The sequence below is a fragment of the Heptranchias perlo genome, chromosome 19 (genome assembly GCF_035084215.1).
Source record: "Heptranchias perlo isolate sHepPer1 chromosome 19, sHepPer1.hap1, whole genome shotgun sequence".
Taxonomy (NCBI): Eukaryota; Metazoa; Chordata; class Chondrichthyes; order Hexanchiformes; family Hexanchidae; genus Heptranchias; species Heptranchias perlo.
Genome location: NC_090343.1, coordinates 22850426 through 22877101, shown reverse-complemented (window position 1 = coordinate 22877101; position 26676 = coordinate 22850426). Strand labels below are relative to the sequence as shown.

Below are 26676 nucleotides of genomic sequence, written 5' to 3'. Positions count from 1 at the left end.
GAAATCCAGGTCCCATAATGGTTAGTATGTGACTGATTTTGTGTGAAAAGGAGAGGATAAGCATGGATATAAACAAAAAGCTGAATAGTTCTGGTCGTGAAATAGTATACAGAGCATACTGAGAGATGTCATCTATTCATCTTCTAAAACAGAATTTTAAGACGTAATCATAAGGTTAGCAGTCCAACATATGGTTGTCTGATTGAATTTGGGCAATGAATTCTGCCAAATGAGCAGTCATTATGAGTCCATTATCAATTTCCTTATGATTTTTGAAAGGAATGTTACGTCATACTGTAAACACTTTAACCAATTATGCTCAGTGGGAAGGAATGAAATAACTAATTAAGCATCATGCACACAAGAAAATCATATCCATATTGAAATGAAAAAGCATTTTAGGAATGCAACATCAAATTTTATACCTCACTACTTCATTGGTTCTTTCAGTTTATGCTGTTCACTTGTAAGTATGCTCATGCAGCACTACCACTCAAATCTAAATATTATGTAGTAGCCATTCACTTCACTCACTCACCTGACGAAGGAGGTAAGCTCCGAAAGCTTGTGATTTTCAAATAAAACTGTTGGACTATAACCTGGTGTTGTAAGATTGCTTATATAATGGGATTGATTGCTTTGAAATTGTAATAAATTACTTTTCTGTTATTTTAATGGAGGTGTTAACCGTGCTTATGTTGTTAACATTGCTTATCACGTACATTAAAAGAATAGACAGTGGAATTTCATACGAGCGCTTTAAGCGATTGTTCATCATAAATCAAAGATCCCAAAATCGGCAAATATCAGAAAGGAACTTTAGTCAACTCCAGTGATATGTGACCTTCTAAACTATGAATTTCACATTCCCCTAATTTTAATTTTTGGTTATTACCTTTCACGAAATCTATGCTATTCAGTTCTCTACTTAATATACATTTTCTCTTACAGATTGCAGGAATGTACTCCAAAGTGGCAAAAAAAGCTCCCAGAAAGGAAATACCATTACCATTAAATACAGGACTCCAAAAAGAAACCTACCTAAATTACCATTCTTGGTCAACAGGGAATCTGAATGAAGAAGAATCAGAATATGACTGTATCAAGAGTCCACGCTGGCACTCAGGCAGTCAGATACTAGGGGAGGAACCTGGTTATGCTTCAGTTAATGATAGGACCTGGGGAATGAAATGCCAGAATGAAGAAGAAGAAGAAACTGAACCAGGCTACGAAGCAATTAATGTAAAATGGAAGAAAACTGATTTTGCTAGAAGGGGTAGCAAAGTACAAAAGATTACTCATGAGAGACAGACAGAAAACTATTATGAAAGTATCAGTGAACTGCAGAAGAGCCGTACACATACACGAGTGCTAACATCAGACGATGGCAAAGAGGTCTATGTAACCGGACTCTAATTGAGTTTTTGCAAGTATGGAGGAAAAAACCCATTTGTAGTTTGCATTTAAACCGACTATTACTTTTATTGATCAAATTGAGATTTTTTTTAAAAAAAGAAATCAATCTAAATTATACGACTCTTATGATATAATTTGATAATTTTTGAGAAACCATTACTGTTGCCTTATTTGATGTAATTTACTTTTTAAATTCAATGGCTGAAATACAGAACAGAAAATAGCCTACAAATTACTGTTGCCGATATTAGTGGATGAGCACTTAAAATAATGGACAGAGGAATGTCATAGGAAAACATTAACCCACCTGCTTTAAAATAGCAGAGAGACCAAATAACAGGATACGCATTAACCATTCACCACTACTATCGCCAACTATAATTTCTAGGCTAATATGTTCAATGTTAATAGCTTCTGAAGGAGAAATCAATCCTTATCATGAAGTGGTGAATTTCAGTAATTTATACATCAACACAATGGGCCTGAGTTTCTGGATTGCATTTACGACGAAATTAGGCTGAAATTTACACTGATTTCTGCGCCGATCTTGCCAACAAGAACTTATGCCCAAATTTCCGGCGGAGCTCATTTGCCTACACTGAAACATAAAAACTGGCGTAAAACAAGCATAAATGCAACGCCACCAATAGGGGTAATAGCGAGTGGGCTGCTGTCTTCTGCCAAAGCACTTTGGTTAAGTATAGTGCAGGTCTCAGTTAGAATTTTTTTTTAAATCTCAAAGAAAATCGCTGTCAAACTCGAGAAATCTTAGTTATGCTGGCATCAGGTAACTTTGGGCCATGCTGCGCCTAAATTTTAGGGCGTAAATCTACGCCAGCGTATTATTCACGTAAATCCAGGAAACATCAGGAGTTGGTCTTTTGCAACGAGCGGCAGAGGGTTTCGGTGGACATATCTCGGAAGCGGTGCAAGCAATCGAGGAAATTCACACTTATTAATGTTTCAGTGTAAAACCTGTGTAAATCGGTTTCCGGAGGGGAAAAAACAATGCATTGCCACTCTTACACCATAGTTACGCTGAAACTTTCCAGGAGATTCCGGGCCGATCTTGTTGTCACATTCCATTCTTCACCATCAGGGCAGCTTCAATCTTTCCTAAATTATTAAAATGTCTTGCTCTCTGAAAAGGGTTGAATTAATCTTTAAAATGCAGACCAACAATTCTGAAAATAGGTCCATCTCTTTAGATTATGAGTTTTGTTTTCACCTTTACCAGGTTTGAAGGTCAGCTGTTCTGTTTTAAAGAGCACCGGCAAGTTCAAGTTTTCGAAAGCCTCTTTCTTTAATTGAAGTTAGTTTTGTACATCAAGAATGAATTTGCTTATGCTTAAATGATCAGTGAACATCTTTTCAATGTCATTTTTCGTAGATTTTACAGCGTGATACAACTTTTAAATTTTTATAAGGTTGGTTGTACATATATAGTATAGAAAAATGAATGTACAGTTGAACAAAATAATCCAAAGGATCAACACCCTTCCCTACACCCAAATAACCTATAGCAGTTATATTTTTAAAGCTTGATTCTTACTCATCCCACCTTTCTATTGCCTGTTGGAGTCAACTTTTGAACTCATAACATATTCACATTGGCTGAGAAATTAAACTGACATATTCTGTTGTCAGTGCTAGCTTAGAAATATTCATTTCCTATAAAATCATTTGTTTCTCATATTATAAACTTTCATGAAGATAAATCTGTTCATTTCTATTGAATTAATGTATTTAAACACAATTCATTTTATGTGTCACAACACAGCCTGTGTTAGAGTAAGCTCAAGAGTAACATTTACTTTGGACAGTGGAATAACAGTGGTGAAGAAAGAATCTAAGTATTAGTTAGATTATCTTAGATTGTTGATTCTTCATTTATTCAAACTTTTTCCAATTCAGTTGGCCAAAGTAATAGTCGGGTCCAAATTGTTAGACCTGCTGCCACTGAAATTATTTAAGACCTGGAACAAATATTAGTCGATCATCACAATGCATTCTTATAATAATCCTTCTGCACTATTTTAAGTTATTCATTATTTTAAATGGCCTCTGTTAAAATAACAGACAAAGGAATTCACACAAATAAATAAAGTTTTGGTTCACTGATATGAGCAGTAATTTCTAGGTTACAGTTTTTAAACAAGCATTCCTTGTCCACACATATACCTCAATGGCCACACCTAGATATTGTATTAACTGCTATTAGTGCAATAACTTATTTTTAAGTTTTAGTTAGATGTATACTCAGATTATTCTTCACAAAAATATTTACATTTTTCTACAAGTTGTACTTTGGGTAAAGGAATTTGTATCAAAATACGTTTTTTTAAATGTTTGAAAATACATAAAAATAAGCAAACTTTAAAATGGGAAGCAAAAATAAATTATAATTAAAATCTCAAGTTGGACAAAGCAGACTAAATTAAGGGAATTTAACCAGAATACCACGCCAGCTATCTGTTGACAGTCGTCATGTATGATCTGGAAGGAATGTTGCAGTGATATGCTGGAGGAAACAAAAAAATGACAATGCAGGAATCAGCAACTGTTCGTTGTTCTACTACAAAACAGAAATATTTTATATAAAGTTTTGGCCCTTACATTATGAGTCATCTCTGTCTCTTAAATATATCTATGCATTTGTACAAGGAAGTATTTATAGATAGTTATTGTAACTCATATAGTTGGAGACTCTTTGATTGGTATTCTTTGGTGTGGCTTAAGAATCGTAGTAAAATTAAAGCCTATCTCGTTTTGGCAGTTTCTGCATTCAACAAATAGTAGCCCAAGTAATAATACGGAGGTTATACTGTGTTCTGATCATAGCACAATGTTGTGAATTGTATAATTGGATTGCTGTAGCAAAAGGAAAGCCCTTTTAATGAGTTATCAGCCTTGTCAACCTTAGCTCTGCGGTAGCACTCTTGTTTCCGAGTCAAAAAGTAGTGGGTTCAAACCCTACTCCAGAGACTTGAACACAAATCGGAGGTGCCATGTTTCGGATGAGCCATCAAACCAAGGCCTGTCTGCCCTGTCAGATGGATGTAAAAGATCCCATGGCACTATTCAAAGAACAGCAGGGGAGTTCTGGTTTCTGGCCAATATTTATCCCTCAACCAACATCACTAAAAAAACACATTATCTGGTCATTTACCTCTGTGGGACTTTGCTGTGCGATAATTGGCTGTTGGTGTCACCCTACATTGCAACAGTGACTACACTTCAAAAGTACTTAATTGGCTGTAAAGCGGTCTGTGACGTCCTGAGGTTGTGAAAGGCGCTATATAAATGCAAGTTCTTTCTTTGTTTCTTTATTTACATGTGTAATGAAATAAGTACCAGTCCATGGGTTTGTGCTGATGGAAAATCCTTTATGTAACATATACAACGACTGTACTTCAAGGTAATTCAGTGTAAGTGCTTAGGAACATTTCTGAGAGACACAATAAATGCAATTTCTTTCTTCTTACAATGCTTCAAAGAAATAAAACCAATAAATAAAACATAGCACACAGTATTATGTCACAGTCAATTTCCCAAGTTATGGTTAAGAATTTTATTTGATTGCACCACTTTTTAAATAATTACAATGAAAAAATCTCAATTATGAAAGTGAATAAGTGTCATATTGCTAAGCTACCACAACTCTGCAATACACAAAAAGAGTTGGGGGGTGCGGGGAGCTAAAATTCACTGTAAACGTACTAAGTCCTGAAATTATGCAGTGGGATACTAGCATATGAATGCTGAACATGACTGTCTGAAATGTTTCTCTCCGTTATTTTAGCAGAGGCGGTAACCAATTTATTTTAAACAGGTTAACACATCCGCCAAAGTAGTTGAAAGAGGAATTTCAGATCAACACATTAAACCTTTGTACTCTAATATCCCACGGCATAATTTCAGGTCCTGAGTAAATTACTGAATTCATGCAAAGACTTCTAATTATTCTGGAGTGCTTTTAGTTTTGGTTTTCAAATAACTTATATGGTCACAGATTCTATAATAGAAACAAAAGTCAATAAAAGTAATTTAGCCTTCACCTCCTCAGGAGTACATTCTCATTTATTATTGCTTTTATGCTGTGCTGTTAAATATTAAATCGTATGCAATGAGGAAATCAGATCTAACTTTACCATTAACATGTTGACATTTTCAAAGTTCAGCTTAGCAATGAATTTTGTGGATTTCAATTATTTAATGAGACTGTAAACTATAATCAAAAACATAGGAAATATACCATTGCATCAGTGCAGTTTTTATTTAAAATAAATGTTATGATTGTATAACAAATGTCTATACTTTCCATTAGATATCTACATGGTGCCATGCTTCCTCCTTCAACAAGAATGGCAGCATGGCGTTAAAACCTTTCTCGTGGTCACTGTCCGTGCTGTTGTGTAATAAACTGATAGAAATTGTACTCCGTAGGAAATGACTATTCCTGCTCATTGCTCCAGAAGAAGCAATGATTCATTGCATCGCAGCTCACTTAGTACTCAATTAAGAAGTGATGACTCTCACCAAAAGTGGGCAACTATGTTTCAGTGCCACTCAAGGCTGGGGTCTGAACTCCTGCTATTAGAATAGGACACTGATGCTGTACCTTTGGAGTTGTCAGTATGACTACAATTTAAACTACTGCTAGCTAGGTTATTAAAATTTCATTTTCAGATGGTTCAATGTTTTTATCTATTTTAGTTTGTGCAGACATCAGTGATCTTTATACTTGAAGGCCAGAGGACACTTTCTCTTAGTTTGTGACTGAAATTTCAAGGTTGAGAGCAGCAAGTTCCAGACTTTGAACAGTTAGTATCACCAAGCAGCAGTACGCTACATTGACTATGAGATGCCAATAGGGCTTTTACTGAACCTAGGACAACTAGTAATCTCTGGTTCTAGACACATGTCAGTAACACCGACTACAACCTTCTTCTAAAAACTATTTTAACTCTTTGAAGTGTTATTTTAATGTTTAATTATTGATAATGAATAACAGCAATACAATTACAAAAGGCCACTTAAAATATTTAAGATTTAGATCACTGGAAACACCCAAAACAACTTCAAGAAACGATAACAAATGTTACCAACTAATTCTAACAGGGTCTTGTTGATATACCCCCTAGGTTAATGGCATTGTATGTCTAGACATTGGAAGCAGGTTCGCTTAAGGGAGAGTCCGGAGACACTAACGCGAGAGAATATCTAAAGCAGACCTGAAATCTGTAATAGTGCTCCACACCAGCAGAATGTATAGAATTAGAGCAGCGATTAGGTGAAACACAGTGCAAATGATGAGGAGCAAGTAATCTCCCAAACCCATGACCTGCATCACCTAGAAGGACAATGACAGCAGGTGCTTGGAACCACCATCACCTCCAACTTCTCTTCCAAGTCACACACCATCCTGATTTAGACATATATCATAATTTCTTCATCGTCGCTGGGTGAAAATTTTGAAAGCCTCCCTAACAGTATTGTGGGAGAACCTTCACCACACGGACTGCAGCAGTTCAAGAAGAAGAGCCACCACCACCTTCTCAGGGCGACTAGGAATAGGCAATAAATACCAGCCTTGCCAGCGATGCTCACGGCCCAAATTTAAAAAAACAGGAAGTCAAGTGGTGCAGACAGGATGTGCGCATCAACCTTTTTAATAAAATCTTGCATGAAACTAGTAAGCTGAATTTGCACAAAAGGCAAGGGAAGGCTGAACAACAGCATATGAGGCAACATTTTTATGTTTTATTTCATAATCCAACCTCAGGTGACATTTACAATGGTGTTAATAATAAGCCACAAAATATCTGATATGATTCTGTAAAAGATTGATTTTTCCCTGTGAAGCACTTTTTGATGTCTTATACACTAAAAGTAATATCTTGTTGTTCTTCCTCTGCAACAACTTGCCTTAGTCATGGTGCAAAATAATTTTAAACAACTCAAAATTATGTCCATTCTCAATGTTTGACTCCCATTCCTGACTCATAATCAAAGCCATTGACCATAAGCTTAAATAGATTATTAACTGCTGTGAGGTTCCCTGACAGACATTTTATCACTAACATTAGGAATTAGAACAGATAAGTCATTACATGATCTGGCCATAGTCCAAAACCATGTAAACAAAATCAAAATCTCAACCTACCTAACTGAACAATGTAATGAGAACAAACCAAAGAGAACTTTACTCTTAAAGGCTTGGTTTGGATTCTGTAATAAGATTACACCAAACTTTCATTTAAAACATGAAAATTTTGTATAATTCAATATGACAGTTATGTTACTGAAGTAGTCCTTCCAGGAGCAAAATATCAAATTTGCTTACAGTTTGAGCATCTGTAGCTTTAATGCTGTACAATACATTGGTAAAGTTTTAGAAAATGATTGCACAGGATTTACTATCTATGACAAGTATGACAATTGAAGGAACCCAACTCTGTTTCATAACCACAATTATCTTTAATTATTTTTTCTCCAACAATCTTTCATCACAGCAACTATCTATGACTACTATAATTAGAACTGGTGTAACTGGAGCACTAATAAATTATTAGTAAGCTAATTGAAACTGTAAGTTGATAAACGGATGAATGCAAGAATTTTCAGTCTTGTGGATTATAAGACGGAAACCTGAGAAAACATTACTTTTTATGCCATCAAATAAGCAAAAGCCAAGATTCAACATGGATATAAAAATGAGAAAGCAGCAAACTATACACCATTTGTCTAAGGCTGCATGCAGGGGAAGATTGACCAATAAAAGGCTATTAAAGTAAAGTATATTTATATAGCATTATGTCTCTCAGAGATGGCACAAGGTGCTTCACATTGAATGACTTTGATGTGCAGTGACTGTTGTTATGTAGGCAAACTTGACAGCTGCTTTGCACACAAGATATTATAAAACAGCAATGAGATGAATGACCAGTTGGCCAGCTTTTTTAATGGCATTGATTGAGGGAGGAATTGTTGGCCAGGATACTAAAAAAACTACCGGCTTTTCTTCAAAATAATACCAAAGGAACTTTAACAAAACCTGAACACGCAGACAGGACATCAATTTAACATCTTACCTGAAGAATGGCAGCACTCCCTCAGCACTGCACTGGAGTGTCAGCCTAGATTATGCACTTAAGTCCTGGAGTGGGGCTTGAACCCACAACCTTCTGACTGAGAGGCAAGAATGCTACCAACTGACACTCTAACCAAATCTAGCTACAAATGTATAGCCTGTTCATTGGAAATGATGACAACCATTTTTGGAAAGGTATTCAAGGTTTCGAAAGTTTACCGGAGACTGAGAAACAAGATTAAAATAATGATCTGTCCGAACGCCTAAAAAAAAACTCAATCAAAGGATTCTTTCAACCACAGGAAAAAAAATAGTGAAAATGGAAACACTGGCCAAGTGAGGTGAGAAAATATGAGAGCTAAGGAAATAGTTATTATGATGATACTTGCAAACATTCCTGGTTTTAATAAGCTACTGGCAAAGGTAATGGGAAAAGGTAAATGCATTAGTGCTCTTCCAATGTTGAAGTTTCTGCTATGTAAAAAGCAGTAAGTGTTGGGATAAGCAAAAGCATTTTGGATAATGGTTGATGAACTAAGATAGGACGCCAAGAACACTAATGGCTGAAGTGTTCGTTGAAATTACAGCTATCAAAGTTGTAACATGCACCTCACATCAAGCTACAATTCCCACACCCAATCACTACTACGACTACCCAACAGATGCATTAGGGCATAGTTCAGAGCACAGGGTGAACTATAGAGTTTCAGTACAAATTGCATCAAATAGCTGAGACTATGATGATGGAATCTCCAATCAAACGAGTCTCCGTTGTTGTGGGTATGCTGATGGAAAAAGAGTCTAATGCTGGATGAACATAAATGGACGCACATATTGCATTGGAAGCCAGATGAAGTGGGTAGACAAGTTGCCTTGTGTGCTAGGCGCTCGGCAGCCAGATCTCAACCTCAAATTCATTCAAACCAACCTGGCAGACATCATGGTCTGTCGGCGGTTGTGACTTCCCAGGTATTGGGATTAATATTGCAAGATTTTGAGATGGCCTTTAGTGTGTCTTTAAAGCGTTTCACCTACCCACCTCTGTTGCAATATCCGGACTGCAGGTTGCCGTAGAAGATGGCTTTGGGAATTCTACAATCAGGCACATGAGCGACGTGTCCAGACCAATACAACTGGACCTTTTTTGATCATGGCCTCGATTCCAGTTATATTCAGCACTTGAGGACGTCATTTAGTCTCTTGCCACTTGATGCCAACAATATTTCGTAGACAGCACAAGTGGAAATGGTCAAGTCACTTGATGTGACATTGATAACAGATCCATAACTCTGATCCATACAGTGGAATGGTGAGGCCAGCAGCTTGGTACATAGCGACATTTGCTGGCAGACTATCCCCTCGTTCCTGCCAGAGTCTCCACTCTAGTTTGCCAAAGGCAGAGCTGGCCCTATTAATCTGGTGAGTGACATCGTTGTTGATTATGGCGAGAACACAACTGAGGTGGCAGAATATAAAAGCTCTTTCAATAACGAACATCAACCTCAAAAGCAAAATACTGCGGATGCTGGAAATCTGAAATAAAAACAGAAAATGCTGGAAATACTCAGCAAGTCAGGCAGCATCTGCAGAGAAAGAAATCGAGTTAACGTTTCAGGTCAAAGACCTTTCGTCAGAACTGGAAGAAGTTAAAGATTTAACAGTTTTTAAGCAAGTATGGAGCCAGGCAAAGGGGGAGGGGGTGGGGGAGGGAGCAACCTGATGCTTTAGAACACATTGGGTAAAATACACCAGGCACACAAATATCAAGACTACAAGAAGGCTTTATTTATTTTCCCTGTCAAAAATGAAAAGCCACAGGAATAGTTGCCCAGTGCAGTTGAATCAGTGCTTCAGGATACAATGAAATGTCTGGTAACTGGATTTACAGCAAAAGTTCAGATGTCACACACTACAAATATTGACAAAGTTATGGTGAAATGTTGGATTTATCTGTAATTACAGAATTCTTCAGGGCAGTAAAGAATTGAAGTGAGTGAAGGCTTTTATTTTATATGCCAAAGTTGCTTCAGCAGCTTTAAAACTTCCAGTTATGGAAAGGTTTGGTGTTTGAAACATGGATATACATACACTTAATACATCAGACAGTGGGAATTAGAGAGTAAGTGGTAGGGGAGATAAAAGAGGGGTAGAAGGAAGAGAATCAAAAACCAAGAAAAAGGATTATCAAAAAGCAGAATAACAGGAGAGAAAAAATGGATCCCAAAAGCTTTTGATAGTTCTCAATACTAAATCCTGCTTCAGTAATTGGGAATCACACTAATGGCCTAATATCATTGCGAAGCTTCCAGCAGCAAAAAAAGTCTCAATGCACTATGAAGGCACGACATGGAATATGTGGAAGATAGCATGGCCATATCAATGCTTCAAAAATAACATCTGCATGCTGCACTATTCCTATATTCTTGCAAAAAGGAAAGCAAACTAGTCTGGTTTGATTTCAGTACAGAAGATGAGGGGCTGAATTTTCAAGCCTACCACCTGGCAGAAACAGGACTCACCACCTCAAAAATGGTGGGGAAAGACCTACCGTCCCATTCCTGCCATTGCTGTGGCCATGACAGTGTTCCTCGGGGCCTACTACAGGGTGGCCGGATTAGCTCGAGTCAAGCAGTAGGCCCATTTAAAATGCGAATTGGGGTCTGATAATGTGCATAGGACCCCAATTGCCATTTTTGGACTGAACAGTATCAGCTGGCAGTCCGGCCAAAGAGGAGCCCGAAGGTAAGTACTTGTTTATTTTTGTGGGGCCGGGAAGAGCTAATATTGAATCGGGGACAGGGACTCGATAAAATTAACAAAAGTAAAGCAACAGTAATGAAGAAAATAATAGCACTAAAGACTGACAAATCCCCAGGACCAGATGGTTTCCATCCCAGGGTTTTAAAGGAAGTAGGTGAGCACATTGCAGATGCCCTAACTATAATCTTTCTCAAAGTTCTCTAGATTCAGGAACTGTCCCTCTAGATTGGAAAATTGCACATATCACTCCGCTTTTTAAGAAAGGAGAGAGAGGGAAACCAGAGAATTATAGACCCGTTAGCCTGACATCTGTTGTGGGGAAAATGCTGGAGTCTATAATTAAGGATAGGGTGACTGAACACCTCGAGAATTTTCAGTTAATCAGAGAGAGCCAGCATGGATTTGTGAAAGGTAGGACGTGCCTGACAAACCTGATTGAATTTTTTGAAGAGGTGACTAAAGTAGTGGTCAGGGGAATGTCAATAGATGTTATTTATATGGACTTCCAGAAGGCATTTGATAAGGTCCCACATAAGAGGCTGTTAGCTAAGAAAGAAGCCCATGGAATCGAGGGAAAAGTATGGACTTGGTTAGGAAGTTGGCTGAGCGAATGGCAACAGAGAGTAGGGATAATGGGTAGGTACTCACATTAGCAGGATGTGACTAGTGAAGTCCCGCAGGAATCTGTCTTGGGGCCTCAATTATTCACAATATTTATTAACGACTTAGATAAAGGCATAGAAAGTCTCATATCTAAGTTTGCCGATGTCACAAAGATTGATGGCATTGTAAGCAGTGTGGATAAAAACATAAAATTACAAAGCGATATTGATAGATTAGGTGAATGGGCAAAACTGTGGCAAATGGAATTCAATGTAGACAAATGTGAGGTCATCCACTTTGGATCAAGAAAGGATAGAACAGGGTACTTTCTAAATGGTAAAAAGTTAAAAACAGTGGATGTCCAAAGGGACTTAGAGGTACAGGTACATAGATCACTGAAGTGTCATGAACAGGTGCAGAAAATAATCAATAAGGCTAATGGAATGCTGGCCTTTATATCTCGAGGACTAGAGTACACGGGGGCAGAAGTTATGCTGCAGCTATACAAAACCCTGGTTAGACCGCATCTGGAGTACTGTGAGCAGTTCTGGGCACTGCACCTTCGGAATGACATAGGCCTTGGAGGGAGTGCAGCGTAGGTTTACTAGAATGATACCCGGACTTCAAGGGTTAAGTTACGAGGAGAGATTATACAAATTGGGGTTATATTCTCTCGAGTTTCGAAGGTTAAGGGATGATCTGATTGAAGTTTATAAGATATTAAGGGGAACAGAGAGGGTGGATAGAGAGAAACTATTTCCGCTGGTTGGGGATTTTAGGAGTAGGGGGCACAGTCTAAAAATTAGAGCCAGAGCTTTCAGGAGCGAGATTAGAAAACATTTCTACACACAAAGGGTGGTAGAAGTTTGGAACTCTCTTCCGCAAACGGCAATTGATACTAGCTCAATTGCTAAATTTAAATGTGAGATAGATAGCTTTTTGGCAACCAAAGGTATTAAGGGATATGGGCCAAAGGCAGGTATATGGAGTTAGATCACAGATCAGCCATGATCTTATCAAATGGCGGAGCAGGCACGAGGGGCTGAATGGCCTACTCCTGTTCCTGCGTTGCTATGTTCGTCCAGGCTCCATAAAACCAGTCTGGGCCACTGACACTCCAGAGATTAGGGACCTTCCACGGACCTACCTTCTTCCAGCCCAGATGGCAGCCGGTCCATGCAAAATTAGGTGTTCCAACAGCCACCTGCCCGAAGTTTGCTTGGGGGGAAATCTACCCAGAGACATTAAAGGTAGACATTTAAGTATAATCTACATACAAAATCTCCAACTCGATGAGGCTTTTATGAAACTACTGTAAACGCATTGTGTTGTGTGGCTAACATAGAACTTACTGCTTCTGACTCAATCATTGTATCTACTAAGCAGACAATATAATACCATCAAAGCTTCTGTATCCCTTTTCAGCTATCAATCTTTCAATTTCAAGTTGATCCACTGATTCAACATAAATAATAAAGGTCACTGGACAGTTGGGGAGATTAACTCTTACCTCAATTTTGATTCATTTTCTTCACTTCAGATTTCTTCTACAACATTTCTCTGCCAAGACGGTAGGCACCCACTCTCAGCTGTTAGGAACATAGGAGTAGGCCATTCAGCTCCTTGAACCTGTTTCGCCATTCAGTTAGATTATGACTGATCTGTATCTTAATTCCATATCCCATAATAGCCTTGCCCAACAAAAATCTATCAATCTCAGTTTTGATATTTTCAATTGACCTAGCCTCAACAGCTTTTTGAGGAAGAAGGTTCCAGATTTCCACTTTCCTTTGTGTGAAGAAGTGCTTCCTGTCGTCACTTCTGAACAGCCCCGTTAAGTAGTGCAAGCATCTCAGGGTGACACATCCAATCAGTTTTTCTTTCATCCTTGTCTGCTCTATTCAGCAACTCCTCTGATGGAAAAACAAGGAAAACAAACAAGATAAAACGATTATGGAAATTCAGAGAGAACAATGTAATTTTATGTTTTTCTGTGGGTGTGAAAAGACAAAGCTCAAGATGACGACATTTAATCCATGTATATATAGTAACTCACATCATTGCATCAGGAATATACTGGGTGATTTTTGCTTGCCACATTTAATTGGATCATATAGCCAATACTTGATATGGCAACATTACACAGTACCCAGGAATAACACGAGCATGCCTGTGCATTTAGAAAGATGCACAGTGCATTCTCCCTCAGTGATGGTGCACAAGTTTAGAGTGAAGTGCATTTAAAATTTTAAATTTAAACCACTTACCTTGAAAACCTAACATAATTCAGAAATCTCTTCCTCACCTACTTCCAGATTTGGTCCACAGCTAGCACAGTATCCACTCACCTCCAACCACGCTGCTTTGGCACTGAATTTAATTGCAGGATGGCAATCACCTCCAAAAAGAACTATGCTTCTCTTTTGAACCTCCGCAAGAGCCTCCAAAGCTGTGTCACTAAGGCTGTTCTCCCCCTTTGCCTCTAGCTATTTTCGCCTTCAGATGCAGGACAGCTTTAAGGCTGATTTGTAGTCCTTTAAGACCACATTGCACCTGATAATCCATCCCCTAACCCAGTGTGTCATGTGCTGAGAATCGAGTGCCAAATATTTATTATAATGAGCTGACCTTGCATTATAACACCAGATCACCAGCATGTTGCACCCAAATAACAGCTTCATATGTTTTTCTTTCACAATTTTCCCCCCATCACTGCAGGTAGATTAATAAATATCACAGCTGTGTAAATAAACCAATTTATATTTAAAAATGCAGATGTAAGGATTCTGTCCTGGCGCTCTCTAAATTTCTGCCAGGTTCTCTTTCTCTCTCTCTCTGGAGTAAAAATAAGCACTTAAATATACTTTTCCTATCAGAACTTCTCCAAAAAAAAGTTCTAGTGCTCTTGTTTTAGCTAGTTCAAAAGTCATTAGGAAAAATAAACTCAATTACTGTTATAGCCTGAGGAAACATCCTGCTTTGAGTTGTGCACAATTACCTGAGAAAATCATACCTGATACTTGCTGGGAATTATAATAAAGTCTCTTCCAGCTAAAAGATTGAAAGTTGTGGAAAGAATATATTCAAAGTCTATGCTTTTAATAGGCTGAGGCCTTCAAGTAAAAATGTTAATGAATGTACAAAAGACACCTTTATAGGAAAGTTTTGTCATATTATTGTGAAATATGTAATTTTTTATGTCTTCATGATGTTACAAACTAGATACTTCTTACTGAGAAAACAAGTTTTCAGTCAAGTGTTTCAAAACATTTTCAGTGTGATTGGTTGGCTCCCCATCTTTCTCTTATTGGTACATTTTGCTGTTTGTATTGATACATCTTTATTGGTAGTTTTTCCACTTGCTTTCCTTGCATTTACTTCATTTGTTCCCTACCTCCTCAGCTTGGATAAGTTGCACACATGCTATTTCATTTTATTGAAAAATGGATAGATTGAATCATAACAATAAGGTGCAGCAGGAGGTAACTGCAATGACAGAACAGATAAATCTGGAGAAATTTTTACGGGAGTTAAAGAGCAAGCCAGAACATGTGGCAACAATTCTGGTTCAGCAAGTGGATTTTTTTCCCCATAGAAGCCACAGAGATCTAGGCAGGAATACAATTGGAAAAAGAGTTCCTTTTGGACTTTCTGGATTGATACAAAATGTTGAAACATTTCTACTGCTCCTCGTTGGCTCCTGGTATACATATCAGTTCTGGTACTAAGGCTAACAATACAGAGCGACACAACTCATGATTGTGTTGAAGACTGATGGGTCAGATGCATTTCTCTGCTATCCTACAGGATGGAGTAGGCCAACATGCTTTGTACTATCTTAAGGGACATTACAGAAACAAGGTAGTTTCTTTTTTTCCATTGCCTGCCAAGCAGGGATATGATGTTTCAACACTGGGAAGACGTATGTTTTGTAAAACATGGATGAGTAGGGCCAAGTTGTTCAAGGGTTAGGGTTAGGGTTTCTAGTTTCGTTCAGCCAACTTTGCCACCTGTTTGCTTCAATATAGTTCAGACATGATTACCAAGGAGTTCAAGGTTTGTAACCGAAAAGAGTTTGGTAATTTTATAGAGAAGTGGGCAGGCAATGCCACAGTCAATCCATCTCAAGAGAGTGTTGGCAAGGCCTTCTGAGTGCTAAAAACAAACATGCCCAATACACAATTCTAGCTGTAGAGTGTCTGTATCTTCAAAATAGGATAGGTGGTTAATATGGATGATAGGGATAGGCTACAGAGGAACTCAGACTGTTTGGAAGGTGGACTGACAAGTAGCAGAACAAGTTTAATGTTGATAAATGTAAATCATGTACATGGGGATTATAGGATTAATGGAAAAATACTGATGTTACAAAACAAGGAGACACATGGGTGAGCTGAAAAGTGGTAGATTCAGGGGGGATGTAAGAATGTATTACTCCAACTGAAAGAGTGGGCAGTTTTTGGAATTGTATATCTAGGGGTAAGTAGCTTAGATCTCATCAAAGTCAAATTGGACAAGTAAGTTGAAGAAAAATACATCATCAGTTACAACTAAAATAGCAAGATGGTGTACTAATAAACCCCGTGGTCATTTCTGGCCTTGAGGTGATCTAAGTTTCTGCCTGTATTTATTTCGTTATTGTTAATTTTTAAATGGCAATTTAAATTATCTGCTGTGATTCACTTTGGGCTCCAGTGGTCTGTAAAACTTGAAAAGATTTACCTGTGATTTGAAATTAAGTCAGATTGTTACTATAGACAGTAGGTTGGAGCATGAGGTTCAACAACAATCGTTTTTTGCTGAGGCCCATAGCTTAAGAAATCCTTTTTTCGGCTGGAATAATTTATCTGCCTAAACATTTGATAAGGTCCCACATAAGAGACTGTTAGCTAAGATATAAGCCCATGGAATCGAGGGAAAAGTACCAACTTGGATAGGAAGTTGGCTGAGCGAAAGGCGACAGAGAGTAGGGATAATGGGTGGGTACTCACATTAGCAGGATGTGACTAATGGAGTCCCGCAGGGATCTGTCTTGGGGCCTCAATTATTCACAATATTTATTAACGACTTAGATGAAGGCATAGAAAGTCTCATATCTAAGTTTGCCGATGTCACAAAGATTGGTGGCATTGTAAGCAGTGTAGATGAAAACATAAAATTACAAAGCGATATTGATAGATTAGGTGAATGGGCAAAACTGTGGCAAATGGAATTCAATGTAGACAAATGTGAGGTCATCCACATTGGATCAAAAAAGGATAGAACAGGGTACTTTCTAAATGGTAAAATGTTAAAAACAGTGGATGTCCAAAGGGACCTAGGGGTACAGGTATATAGATCATTGAAGTGTCATGAACAGGTGCAGAAAATAATCAATAAGGCTAATGGAATGCTGGCCTTTATATCTAGAGGACTGGAGTACAAGAGGGCAGAAGTTATGCTGCAACTATACAAAACCCTGGTTAGACCGCATCTGGAGTACTGTGAGCAGTTCTGGGCACCGCACCTTCGGAAGGACATATTGGCCTTGGAGGGAGTGCAGCGTAAGTTTACAAGAATGATACCCGGACTTCAAAGGTTAAGTTACGAGGAGAGATTACACAAATTGGGGTTGTATTCTCTAGAGTTTAGAAGGTTAAGGGGTGATCTGATCGAAGTTTATAAGATATTAAGGGGAACAGATAGGGTGGATAGAGAGAAACTATTTCCGCTGGTTGGGGATTTTAAGAGTAGGGGGCACAGTCTAAAAATTAGAGCCAGACCTTTCAGGAACGAGATTAGAAAACATTTCTACACACAAAGAGTGGTAGAAGTTTGGAACTCTCTTCTGCAAACGGCAATTGATACTAGCTCAATTGCTAAATTTAAATCCGAGATAGATAGCTTTTTGGCAACCAAAGGTATTAAGGGATATGGGCCAATGGCAGGTTAGATCACAGATCAGCCATGATCTTATCAAATGGCGGAGCAGGCACGAGGGGCTGAATGGCCTACTCCTGTTCCTATGTTCCTAATATGAAGTGATTTAACGCATGAGCTGATCAAGGTAACTTCTGGATGTTTGGAGTCTATTTTTAATTTATTTTTAAATTTGTAGTATGTGACAGTAATGAAAGGTCGGTAACCAGATGACACAGATTTAAGATAGTTGGCAAAAGAAACGGAGGGGAGATGAGAAGAATTCTTTTTACACAGCAAATTGTTACGATCTGGAATACACTGCCAGAAAGAGGGCGGAAACAGATTCAATAGTAACTTTCAAAAAGGAATTGGATGTACACCTGAAAAGGTAACATTTACAGGGTTATGGGGAAAGAACAGTGGAGTGGAACTAATTGGATAGCTCTTAGAAAAAGCCAGCACAGGCACAATGGGCCGAATGGCCTCCTGAGCGGTATGATTCTAGGGACAAGATCATCAACAACTAGAAACATCTTTAGAGGTATTCAACATGTGACCGATCAAGATGGCAAAGAGGTGACAAAAATTCTTCCACGGGGATCCTTCATAAGTGCTGCAGTAGAAGATGAAAATCAATTTATTGCACACTCCTTGAGGAAGTCATGGTGTACAATTTAACAGTCAACCAGTGTTATTCCACACTCATTTCGTATCATTTGCTCTCCGTGTCTGTCATGTTTCATTCCTCACTTACGCATCACTTTTCTGAGAGATGTGATAAGGTGCTATATTGGCAATCCACCATTGTATCACACAGGCATAGCATTAGGTCCAAGCTTATAACACACTGAGTAAAGATCATTCATCACTTACTCATGTATTACTTAATCACGCATCAATTTACATATGCAGAGATTTAACAGAAAGCTAGAGTACTAATTTTACAAGAGTAGGTGAAGCCAAAACTTGTTCTTGAATCAAAGAACGCTGCATTTAATATGATTCAATTGCAGTTAATTGCTCTATATTAAAGCTACTTTTAAAGCTTAGTCAGCAGAACAGCGCACTTGTATCAATAGAGCAGTAGGTTGTGGATTCAAATCAACAATTCCTGACATAGTGAAACTGAGTTCATAGTCTTATGCATGTTTTCTAGAGAAATCAGACAGATTAATTTAAAAGCTGTATTTTCTGAACTTCAGGTGCAACCAAAATATAAAAAACAGATTTTGCAGTTTAGAATAAATTAAAAGACTGCAACAAATGATTAATTTTATGTTTGCAAATGCTAATTAGATAGATTTCTTTCAAAAATAACATTTTAGGATACAGTATATGAGTAATTTGAGTCATGGGGCTCGATTTTAAAGCGGAAGTGCGGGTGCGTTAGGGGGCAAAGAAAATCGTGTTTTCCAGGAGCGGGCAGAAGTCCCGGCTCCAACACGCCTAAGATCGCACACGTCCCAGAGTCATCTGGGTGCACGCACCGTTCCCGAACCCGGAAGCAGCAACTGAAGTATTTAACCTAGTTTAAAAATCCAAAAATGCAATTACCTATGAAGGCAAGCGATTTCAACGCTGCCTCAGCGTGTTTCCCGTGCTGTGTAAAACACGCCATGGGAAACGAGTCATATTTCAGCCGGCAGCCATTTGGACATTTAAATCCCTGTTTGACAGATGGGGATAAAAGGTCAGTTTTTGCAACAGGGCACTCAGTTCTCTCAGACAAACTTTTGGCTGGGCGATCTTTGTGTTTAGACTGAAAATTCTCAGGATTGTTCTGTTTACACATATTTACCAACTTTTCGGACCCCCTCAAACTGACACCATCATGATGGGGGAGGCGCGATGGCTGCTTTCACCAGTACATCCGAGGACAAGGAACATCACCATCCTCACCAGGCACGGCGTGCACTTCTGCCACTTGTAGCTCCACAACACAGTACTGCGCCACAGACAACTCCACAAGAGCACAGAGGGGAACAATAGAGGGACCGACGTTGCAGGAAGCACTACCCTCGTCAGAGGGTTCACAGACCGAGGCTCATCTTCCTGGACCTCTCTGATGAGCAGTGCATATGGAGGCTGAGAGTGAGTCGCCAGGTAGTCGCAGACATCTGCAGCTGCCTTCATACTGAGCTGCTCCCGGCTGGGCCTGGCGGCATCTCATTACCCATCACAGTTGAAGTGACCACTGCCCTCAACTTCTTCACCTCTGGATCATTCCAGGGTGCCACCGGTGACATCGTCGGGGTCCCTCAGTCATCTGCCCACAAGTGCATAAGGCAGGTTGCCGACGGTTTGTTTCGCAGGGCCTTGCAATATGTCAACTTTCCCATGGACGACCTCAGCCAGATGGAGAGGGCAGTGGGATTCCACTCTGTGGCTGGTTTCCCACAGGTACAGGGTGCAATCATTGAAACGCTTCCTGCACTGGACCCAAGTGTGGTAGATGTTGTTCCTGCTGGTGACCTCCTCTGCCACCTGGAGCCAGGCCTTCTTGGTGGCAGAGACAGGGCACTTCCTCCTGTCGGCCAGGTAAAATAGTTCCCTCCTCCTCCTCACCCCGGCCAGTCGCACCTGAAGTGAGGCATCGCTGAATCTTGGAGCAGCCTTGCCCCTGTGCTGCTCCATTAGGTCTTCTTGCTCTTTGCTCCAACAAAATCCATTGGAGCAATGGCCCTTTAAATCTAGACGCTCCAGCTGACAGCCTGTCATGCGGGGGCGCAGTCCACCCACTGCGTAGCTTTTGGACGGCAAACCCGGAAACAAGGTTAATGGCCACCAATTAAGTTGCGATCATGTGGGGAACGCTAAGTTTTTATTATTCGGGTTTGCCGCGCACCCATTGACTCCCCCGCTGCCATCCCTCCGCCCTTTTAAAATCGAGCCCATGATGTGGCAAATGTAGCATACTTGGCAGGATAAATGTGACTTTGGACCCTTGGGTTGCAAAGTTTGTCTTTATAGTTAGAAGAATATTTTCTTTGTCTTCTGTAATCATCTTTACCTAGCAAATGTAAACGATTACTTTCACAAGTACAAAGTATCTGCGGGACAGATTAAGAGGTTATATGTCAGATTGTGCAGCTAAAATAGATAGTCACAGGCAGAGATGTGTGTCATTTAATTACTCAGAGTATAGCTCTCACAGATTTCTTTTCAAACCTCTACAATGGCTATCAACACTCCTCCCCCAACCCCACTCCTTTTGCGACAAAGTAACTTCTGACTCATCACAAACAACACTATGAGAGATCTGCTAGTATAACAGACCAGATTTTGTTGCTAAAGCAATGGCGAGTTTAATGGCATACGCTGTTGTTAATGTGTAAATCGTCGGGCAACTAGTGGCAAGGAAGAGATACCCCGTGAATTGCAAATCACCACAAGTTGCCGGATGATTTGCACCGCTCTGCCGTTAACCTTACAAAAACGGCAGCTCACCATCAACTTCCATGTGAGTTTCATGAAGTTGCTGCATTTGCGCATTAATTGCCAATTAAACTCGCCATAGAAAGTTAAGGCTGCTACTTAACAGAGTAAGTACCTTTTCAATTAGCAGCTTTATGTTCCTGCAATGCCAATCAACCTCTCCGGCCGAGAAAGGGAACAATTAAAATTGTGGAGTCTCATTCCTACAGGTAGTAAATTGCTGTTAAAGAGATTTTTAAAATTTTAAATTTTAAATGTTTCAATTTTTTTCTTACTTTCCCTTTCTGTCTCTTTTTTCTCTCTTTTAATCCAATCTTTGTTTCCTCTCTTTATTTCTCTTTTTCTACCTCAGTGGACTCTAATTCACCCTATTTCCTTCTCTGTCGTTCCTCTGTTTCTTTCTCAATCTTAAATCTCATTGGTTAAGGAGATACACTGTTGGTCCTGTTGTTCACCAAGGTCCCAGATGCCCCATTGACCTCGCACTTTCAGCAACTTACAGGGCAAAACATTTTTGAGCTGAAGGATGAGGGAAAAAGTGTAACTAATGGGGCCTGCAGTGAGATGCGCTCCAGAAAAACCTGAGCCACTATAAACAAACACACTAACATTTTAAACAGTCTGAATCTGTAATATACAGGCAAGATTTTAAAGAACATAAAATGATGATACACATTAGAGGCCAATCATTAATGAAGTCCAGCTTAAATGACATTGCTTTGACAATAAAGGAAGTATCTCTTGTTCAGATCAAAAAGGTCTTACTTCAGGGCACTTGTATAACAAATGCAATAAAGTTTGATTTTAAAAATGCAATAATGTCTGTTTAAAAATCTAATAGATTTGGCACCCTCCTTGAAATAGTACTGATATAAACAGGAGAACAGGGGAATCCATTAAACTCCATTGGTAATAATGTACAGAATGTCCTCAGCATAGCCATGTGACAAAATCATTGGACCATCAGACAAGTAAAAGTAAACATTATACTTCAGTGAAAGTAGGACTTCCGTTGAGGTAGAAAGTGAATTTTGCCCCAAATAAATGTGACAATCCTCTATTTTTTTCCAATGATTTTTAAATTATTATTGAGCACAGAATGATCTTAAAATGCTTAAACTTCAGATGCTCAGAAGCAGAAATTGAAGGATGCAAATTCACTAAAATTCACCGACCCATAAAAGTCAATCTAATTCCTGCTTCCTCACTCTCCAGCAGACAGTTAAAGAGCAACCCCTATGCCAAAAGTTTGGCTGCTACCCTCACAACCAGACACGGGAAAGAGTCAGCTAACCACCACTGGACTGCATACAGCCAGTAGTATTGTTCAACTGGGTATCTCTGTGCATAAACCTCCCTGAAACTCAGTAGCAGCACCTGAAAACATACAAACTGTTTTAAACCATTACCAGGTTATCAAGGGTACCAGCTGCTAACATCTTCTTTCATTCATGTCTACAGATACTTATCCACAATGCTTTATGTACATAAACAGAAAAAGATTACAGTCTATGAATATTCATGTTGAGTGGCTCCTTCATTCTGCCTCAACTGTTTCTACTCCAAACATCTGAGAAAGAAAAAAAACTTTAGAGCTGGCCAATGCTTATGACATCAAGATATGGCTAATGTCTTCCAAATATATATGTGATGAAGTACACAGACCTACTCAGATTGTCATACCTTTGGTTCTTTTGTCAATTATCTCAAATCTGTCATAATAAAGTTCTACAAATGTATTGGTTATCCATGGTTCTAATACTGTGTTCAGTTAATTGGATATCCCATTAAATAAATATTGCTTGGTAAAGGTTTGCAGAAGAGTCTGGGGCCACGTGGGCACCTGGAATAATTGCCTTTACTTCTGCACATTGAAGATGTAGATCTGACTTCTCAACAGGTTAGTGGGTGGCAGTCTTTAGAATGTCAGTGAGAAAGCTTCAAAAATATGATATATCAATTAAGGTGCTTAAAAAGATATTTACTTGGAAAGCAATGGTATTAAGGGATGTGAAGAAAGGTCAAAGGATGTGAAAAAATGGAACTGTCAAAGTTAACAAAATGGTGAAGCAGTCTCAATAGGCTCAATGGTCTACTTTTGTTCCTATGGATATAGAATCATTTATTCTTATACTATTAATTCTACAACTTTGTCAGTGTGAATTTTCCAGAAAGCAGATCATGCATAAACCATAGCTAGAGAGACTAAATGATAGCCTAGTGATACAGGTCAATTTAATCCAGGCATATTTACCTCAACAATGAAAAAAAATTGGGCAATTATTCCAGGCGCCCTCTTGGCCCCAAACTCTTCTGCAAACTTTTACCAAGCAATATTAATATAATGGGATATCCAATTAACTGAACACAGTATTAGAACCATAGATAACCAATACATTTATTAAGACAGATTTAAGATAATTGACAAAAGAACCAGGGGGCGACGAAGAGAATTTTTTGAGTGCCGTGAGTCGTTATGATCGGGAATGCACTGCCTGAAAGGATGATGGAAACAGATTCAATAGTAACTTTCAAAAGGGAATTGGATATATACTTGAAAAGGAAAAATTTGCAGGGCTATAGGGAAAGTGTAGGACTAATTGGATAGCTATTCAAAGAGCTGGCACAGGTAAAATGGGCTGAATGGCCTCCTTCTGTGCTGTAAGATATGATTCTATTCAATGATTCTGTAACTGTTCCCACACTATATCAAATCCATTGTTAACTATCTTAAAATAGCAAACACAGTAAGACAGCACAATCTGATATTCCTGTCAAAAATAGCAGTAAGGAAAGAAATTGCATGTATTTAGAAATTTATATTCTCATTTTCAGAAAATAAGTTTAGCTACTATCTGTCTTTCTCACATGCTGCCTTCCTCCCTCTGGATGTGCTCATTTCAGTCTATTTCACAAATTACTGGTCTCCTCAGCACCTCCCCCACAATGCATCAACATGATTATTCAGACATCACAACTTCCTCCTTTGTTGCTTTTGGTGCCATTACACTCTTTGCCAGTCAAATCATTGTAATATTTTCCCCTAATTTTTTTGTTCATAGAGCATATGGTACAGGTAAGACGCAGAGTAAGAATTCCTCTGTTTCAACAATGTCTCAATTCAATCTCAGATGAGCACCCATCATTACACCAGTGTGACATTTCCTTCATCAATTATTTATGTCTGAATTACGTGGCCACAACGTGGGCAGTTTTGCACTAAAGGCTCACATCCTCAAGGAAATGCATTGATGTTACTCAAATTTATTTCATGTAGGACCTCACTGCGAGCAAAGGGGAAGACAATCATTTCATCATTCTTGGCTGGATTGAAACCCAAGTGTTTGAAATGAACTGCACCATCCGATCCCCTCACAGGAATAGTTTATGGTGATGAAGTAACTCAGCAAGATATTTAATTACAAGATTCTTTAACTTTCTATCCTCCTCTACTGGAGGTGATGATACATATTGGGGTGAATGCTGTGGGACCCAATAGCCCTCTAGCACATCACCCAAGTGGCTGTATTTCTTGTATGAGTAGCAGGCAATGAAACTTTGGGGCAGTGTAGCCATGTCCCACCCAATGTGCTTTTCCAGCAAGGTACATGATCAAGAGCAGGAATTCTGGCCCACTTCTCCTTCCTCGCCAATCAAAGGACAGCACCATTACAATGGAAACCAAGGCCAATTGGATCCCCTGTTCAGTGTGTTTATGTACTGTTAAATGTGCCATCAGACTGGCAGTTTGTGAAAACATTCTCTAAGGTGTTGATTTTTAGCTTTTAACCTACTTCCGCTACAAGAAATGCAACTACTTTCCACCTAAATTTCAGATTCAAGGCTACAAGTCTCATGTACCTATGGTAAGATGTAAACATTTCCAGGCACCTTACATTATTCATGTAAATGTGTAAAAGTTAAGTTCTATTTTAATGCTCAGTACTGACTGATTCTCAATATGTAGTGTTGCCAAGGTTAAATCGTCAGAAACCCATGAGCTTTTTTAAGTGATATTGACTGCAACCCCATTACATTAATGGATTGTTTTATTGAAAAATCGTATGTTCCACACATACAAAAAAAATGGTCGTCAGTAGAACTAATTGATTATACAAATGAGGCTGAGGTAGCAATACAAAAACTGAGTTTTGTGTCGGTCTATTTTTTTCTACCTTAGTCCAAAGCATGTGATTGATGGGCAACGATCTATTGGTGTGACCTCAACCTGCTCACTTTCTCCATTTACCTTTAACATGGCAACCAATTCGAGAATCCCAACGTCAATTGCTAATATATTCCCTATAAGAAACTTTCAACGCACATACTTCAGCCCAATAACCCAATGAATGAGTGGCAGCATTGTTTTAAAATTTCCAATCACACAGAAAGGCGCAACGTTCCAAATCAAGACTGTCAGGTGAAATAAAAACACCAGATTAAAAGTATGCAACATTATATGTATAAATTACCACATCCATATGGGATTGTCCAGATTTCTCGCCCCAACCCCATAAATGCAATTGAATGAAGTCTAGCGGAACAATCAACAAGTGGCCCCAGCTGTTTGGATGATCACAAACATTTAAAAGAAAAGATCAGTCTAAACAGATAGGCAGTTTGTAGTGGGAACTCTCTTAATCGCTCATGATTAACTTTACAATAGAGACAAAAAAATATTTAGTATCCAGTGGGGGCAGGAGAGGTTTTAGTGTTTTTATGAGTAGGCCAATAAAGGGGAAATTTCGCTTCGTCCTGGTACAAAATACATCCCATGTAAAAGGCTCATAGGGCCTAATACACTTGCTAGAATAGATAATTGTAAACAATTTTACAACACCAAGTTATAGTCCAGCAATTTTATTTTAAATTCACAAGCTTTCGGAGGCTAGAATAGATAAAAATGATATAACTGTGCTTTAAATAATGTAATTAAGCCCACGATTTCATGTTGGTGCGTCCTAATTATATGCAAAGTGTAAATTATTCGCCCGTCACTTATCTATCACCTTTTAAACCATACTAGGTTTAATGTACAGTGGAAATGGAATTGATAGCCCTGTTTCAGATTATTTCCCGAAGAAAAACACTTAGAAATGAAAAACATCAGTTTACCTACAAGGGTTGTGTTCACTTTGTAAAGACTGAAAAACCTAGATTAATATTTTAAGAAAAGTAAGTGGGCGAGACTCAACACGGCTGCCATTTCCCCTCCGGCCGCTTACAGATCTAGTCTTCTCCGTTTGAATAGCGACGTGCACTACGTGCTGTAAACACTACTGTGTCAAGTCCCAGCCAGCGGTCATGTATGATTGATGGGCGGAGAAACCGGCCGGCGCGGCTTGAACCCCCTTCACCTATTCCTGTCAACTGGCCGATCGCATGGGATCAGCGCCGATTTTTTTAAAAAACGTGCAACTTTCTTCAAGCAATTCTCAACCCCCCCGCAAAACAGCAGCACCTCCCAG

The 26676-nt window shown here is 38.9% G+C and overlaps 1 protein-coding gene and 1 long non-coding RNA gene across 4 annotated transcripts in view; one reads left to right on the top strand and one right to left on the bottom strand.

Annotated features, from left to right (window-relative positions):
• LOC137335234 (phosphoprotein associated with glycosphingolipid-enriched microdomains 1-like) overlaps positions 1-4903 on the top strand; it is an 82453-nt gene extending 77550 nt beyond the window's left edge. For both annotated transcript variants that reach the window (XM_068000486.1, XM_068000485.1), the window contains exon 8: positions 952-4903. In XM_068000486.1, coding sequence (XP_067856587.1) covers positions 952-1416 — 465 coding nt within the window. In that variant the 3' untranslated portion in view covers positions 1417-4903. The remainder of the gene's footprint in view (positions 1-951) is intronic.
• On the bottom strand, positions 2701-26676 carry LOC137335235 (uncharacterized). 2 transcript variants are annotated; one of them, XR_010966370.1, is made up of 4 exons: positions 26324-26676; positions 13383-13785; positions 9549-10042; positions 2701-3937 (listed from the first exon to the last, which is right to left on the bottom strand). It is a non-coding gene; the product is annotated as an uncharacterized lncRNA (long non-coding RNA). The 2 variants fall into 2 exon arrangements; XR_010966371.1 differs by having other exon boundaries at positions 26328-26676.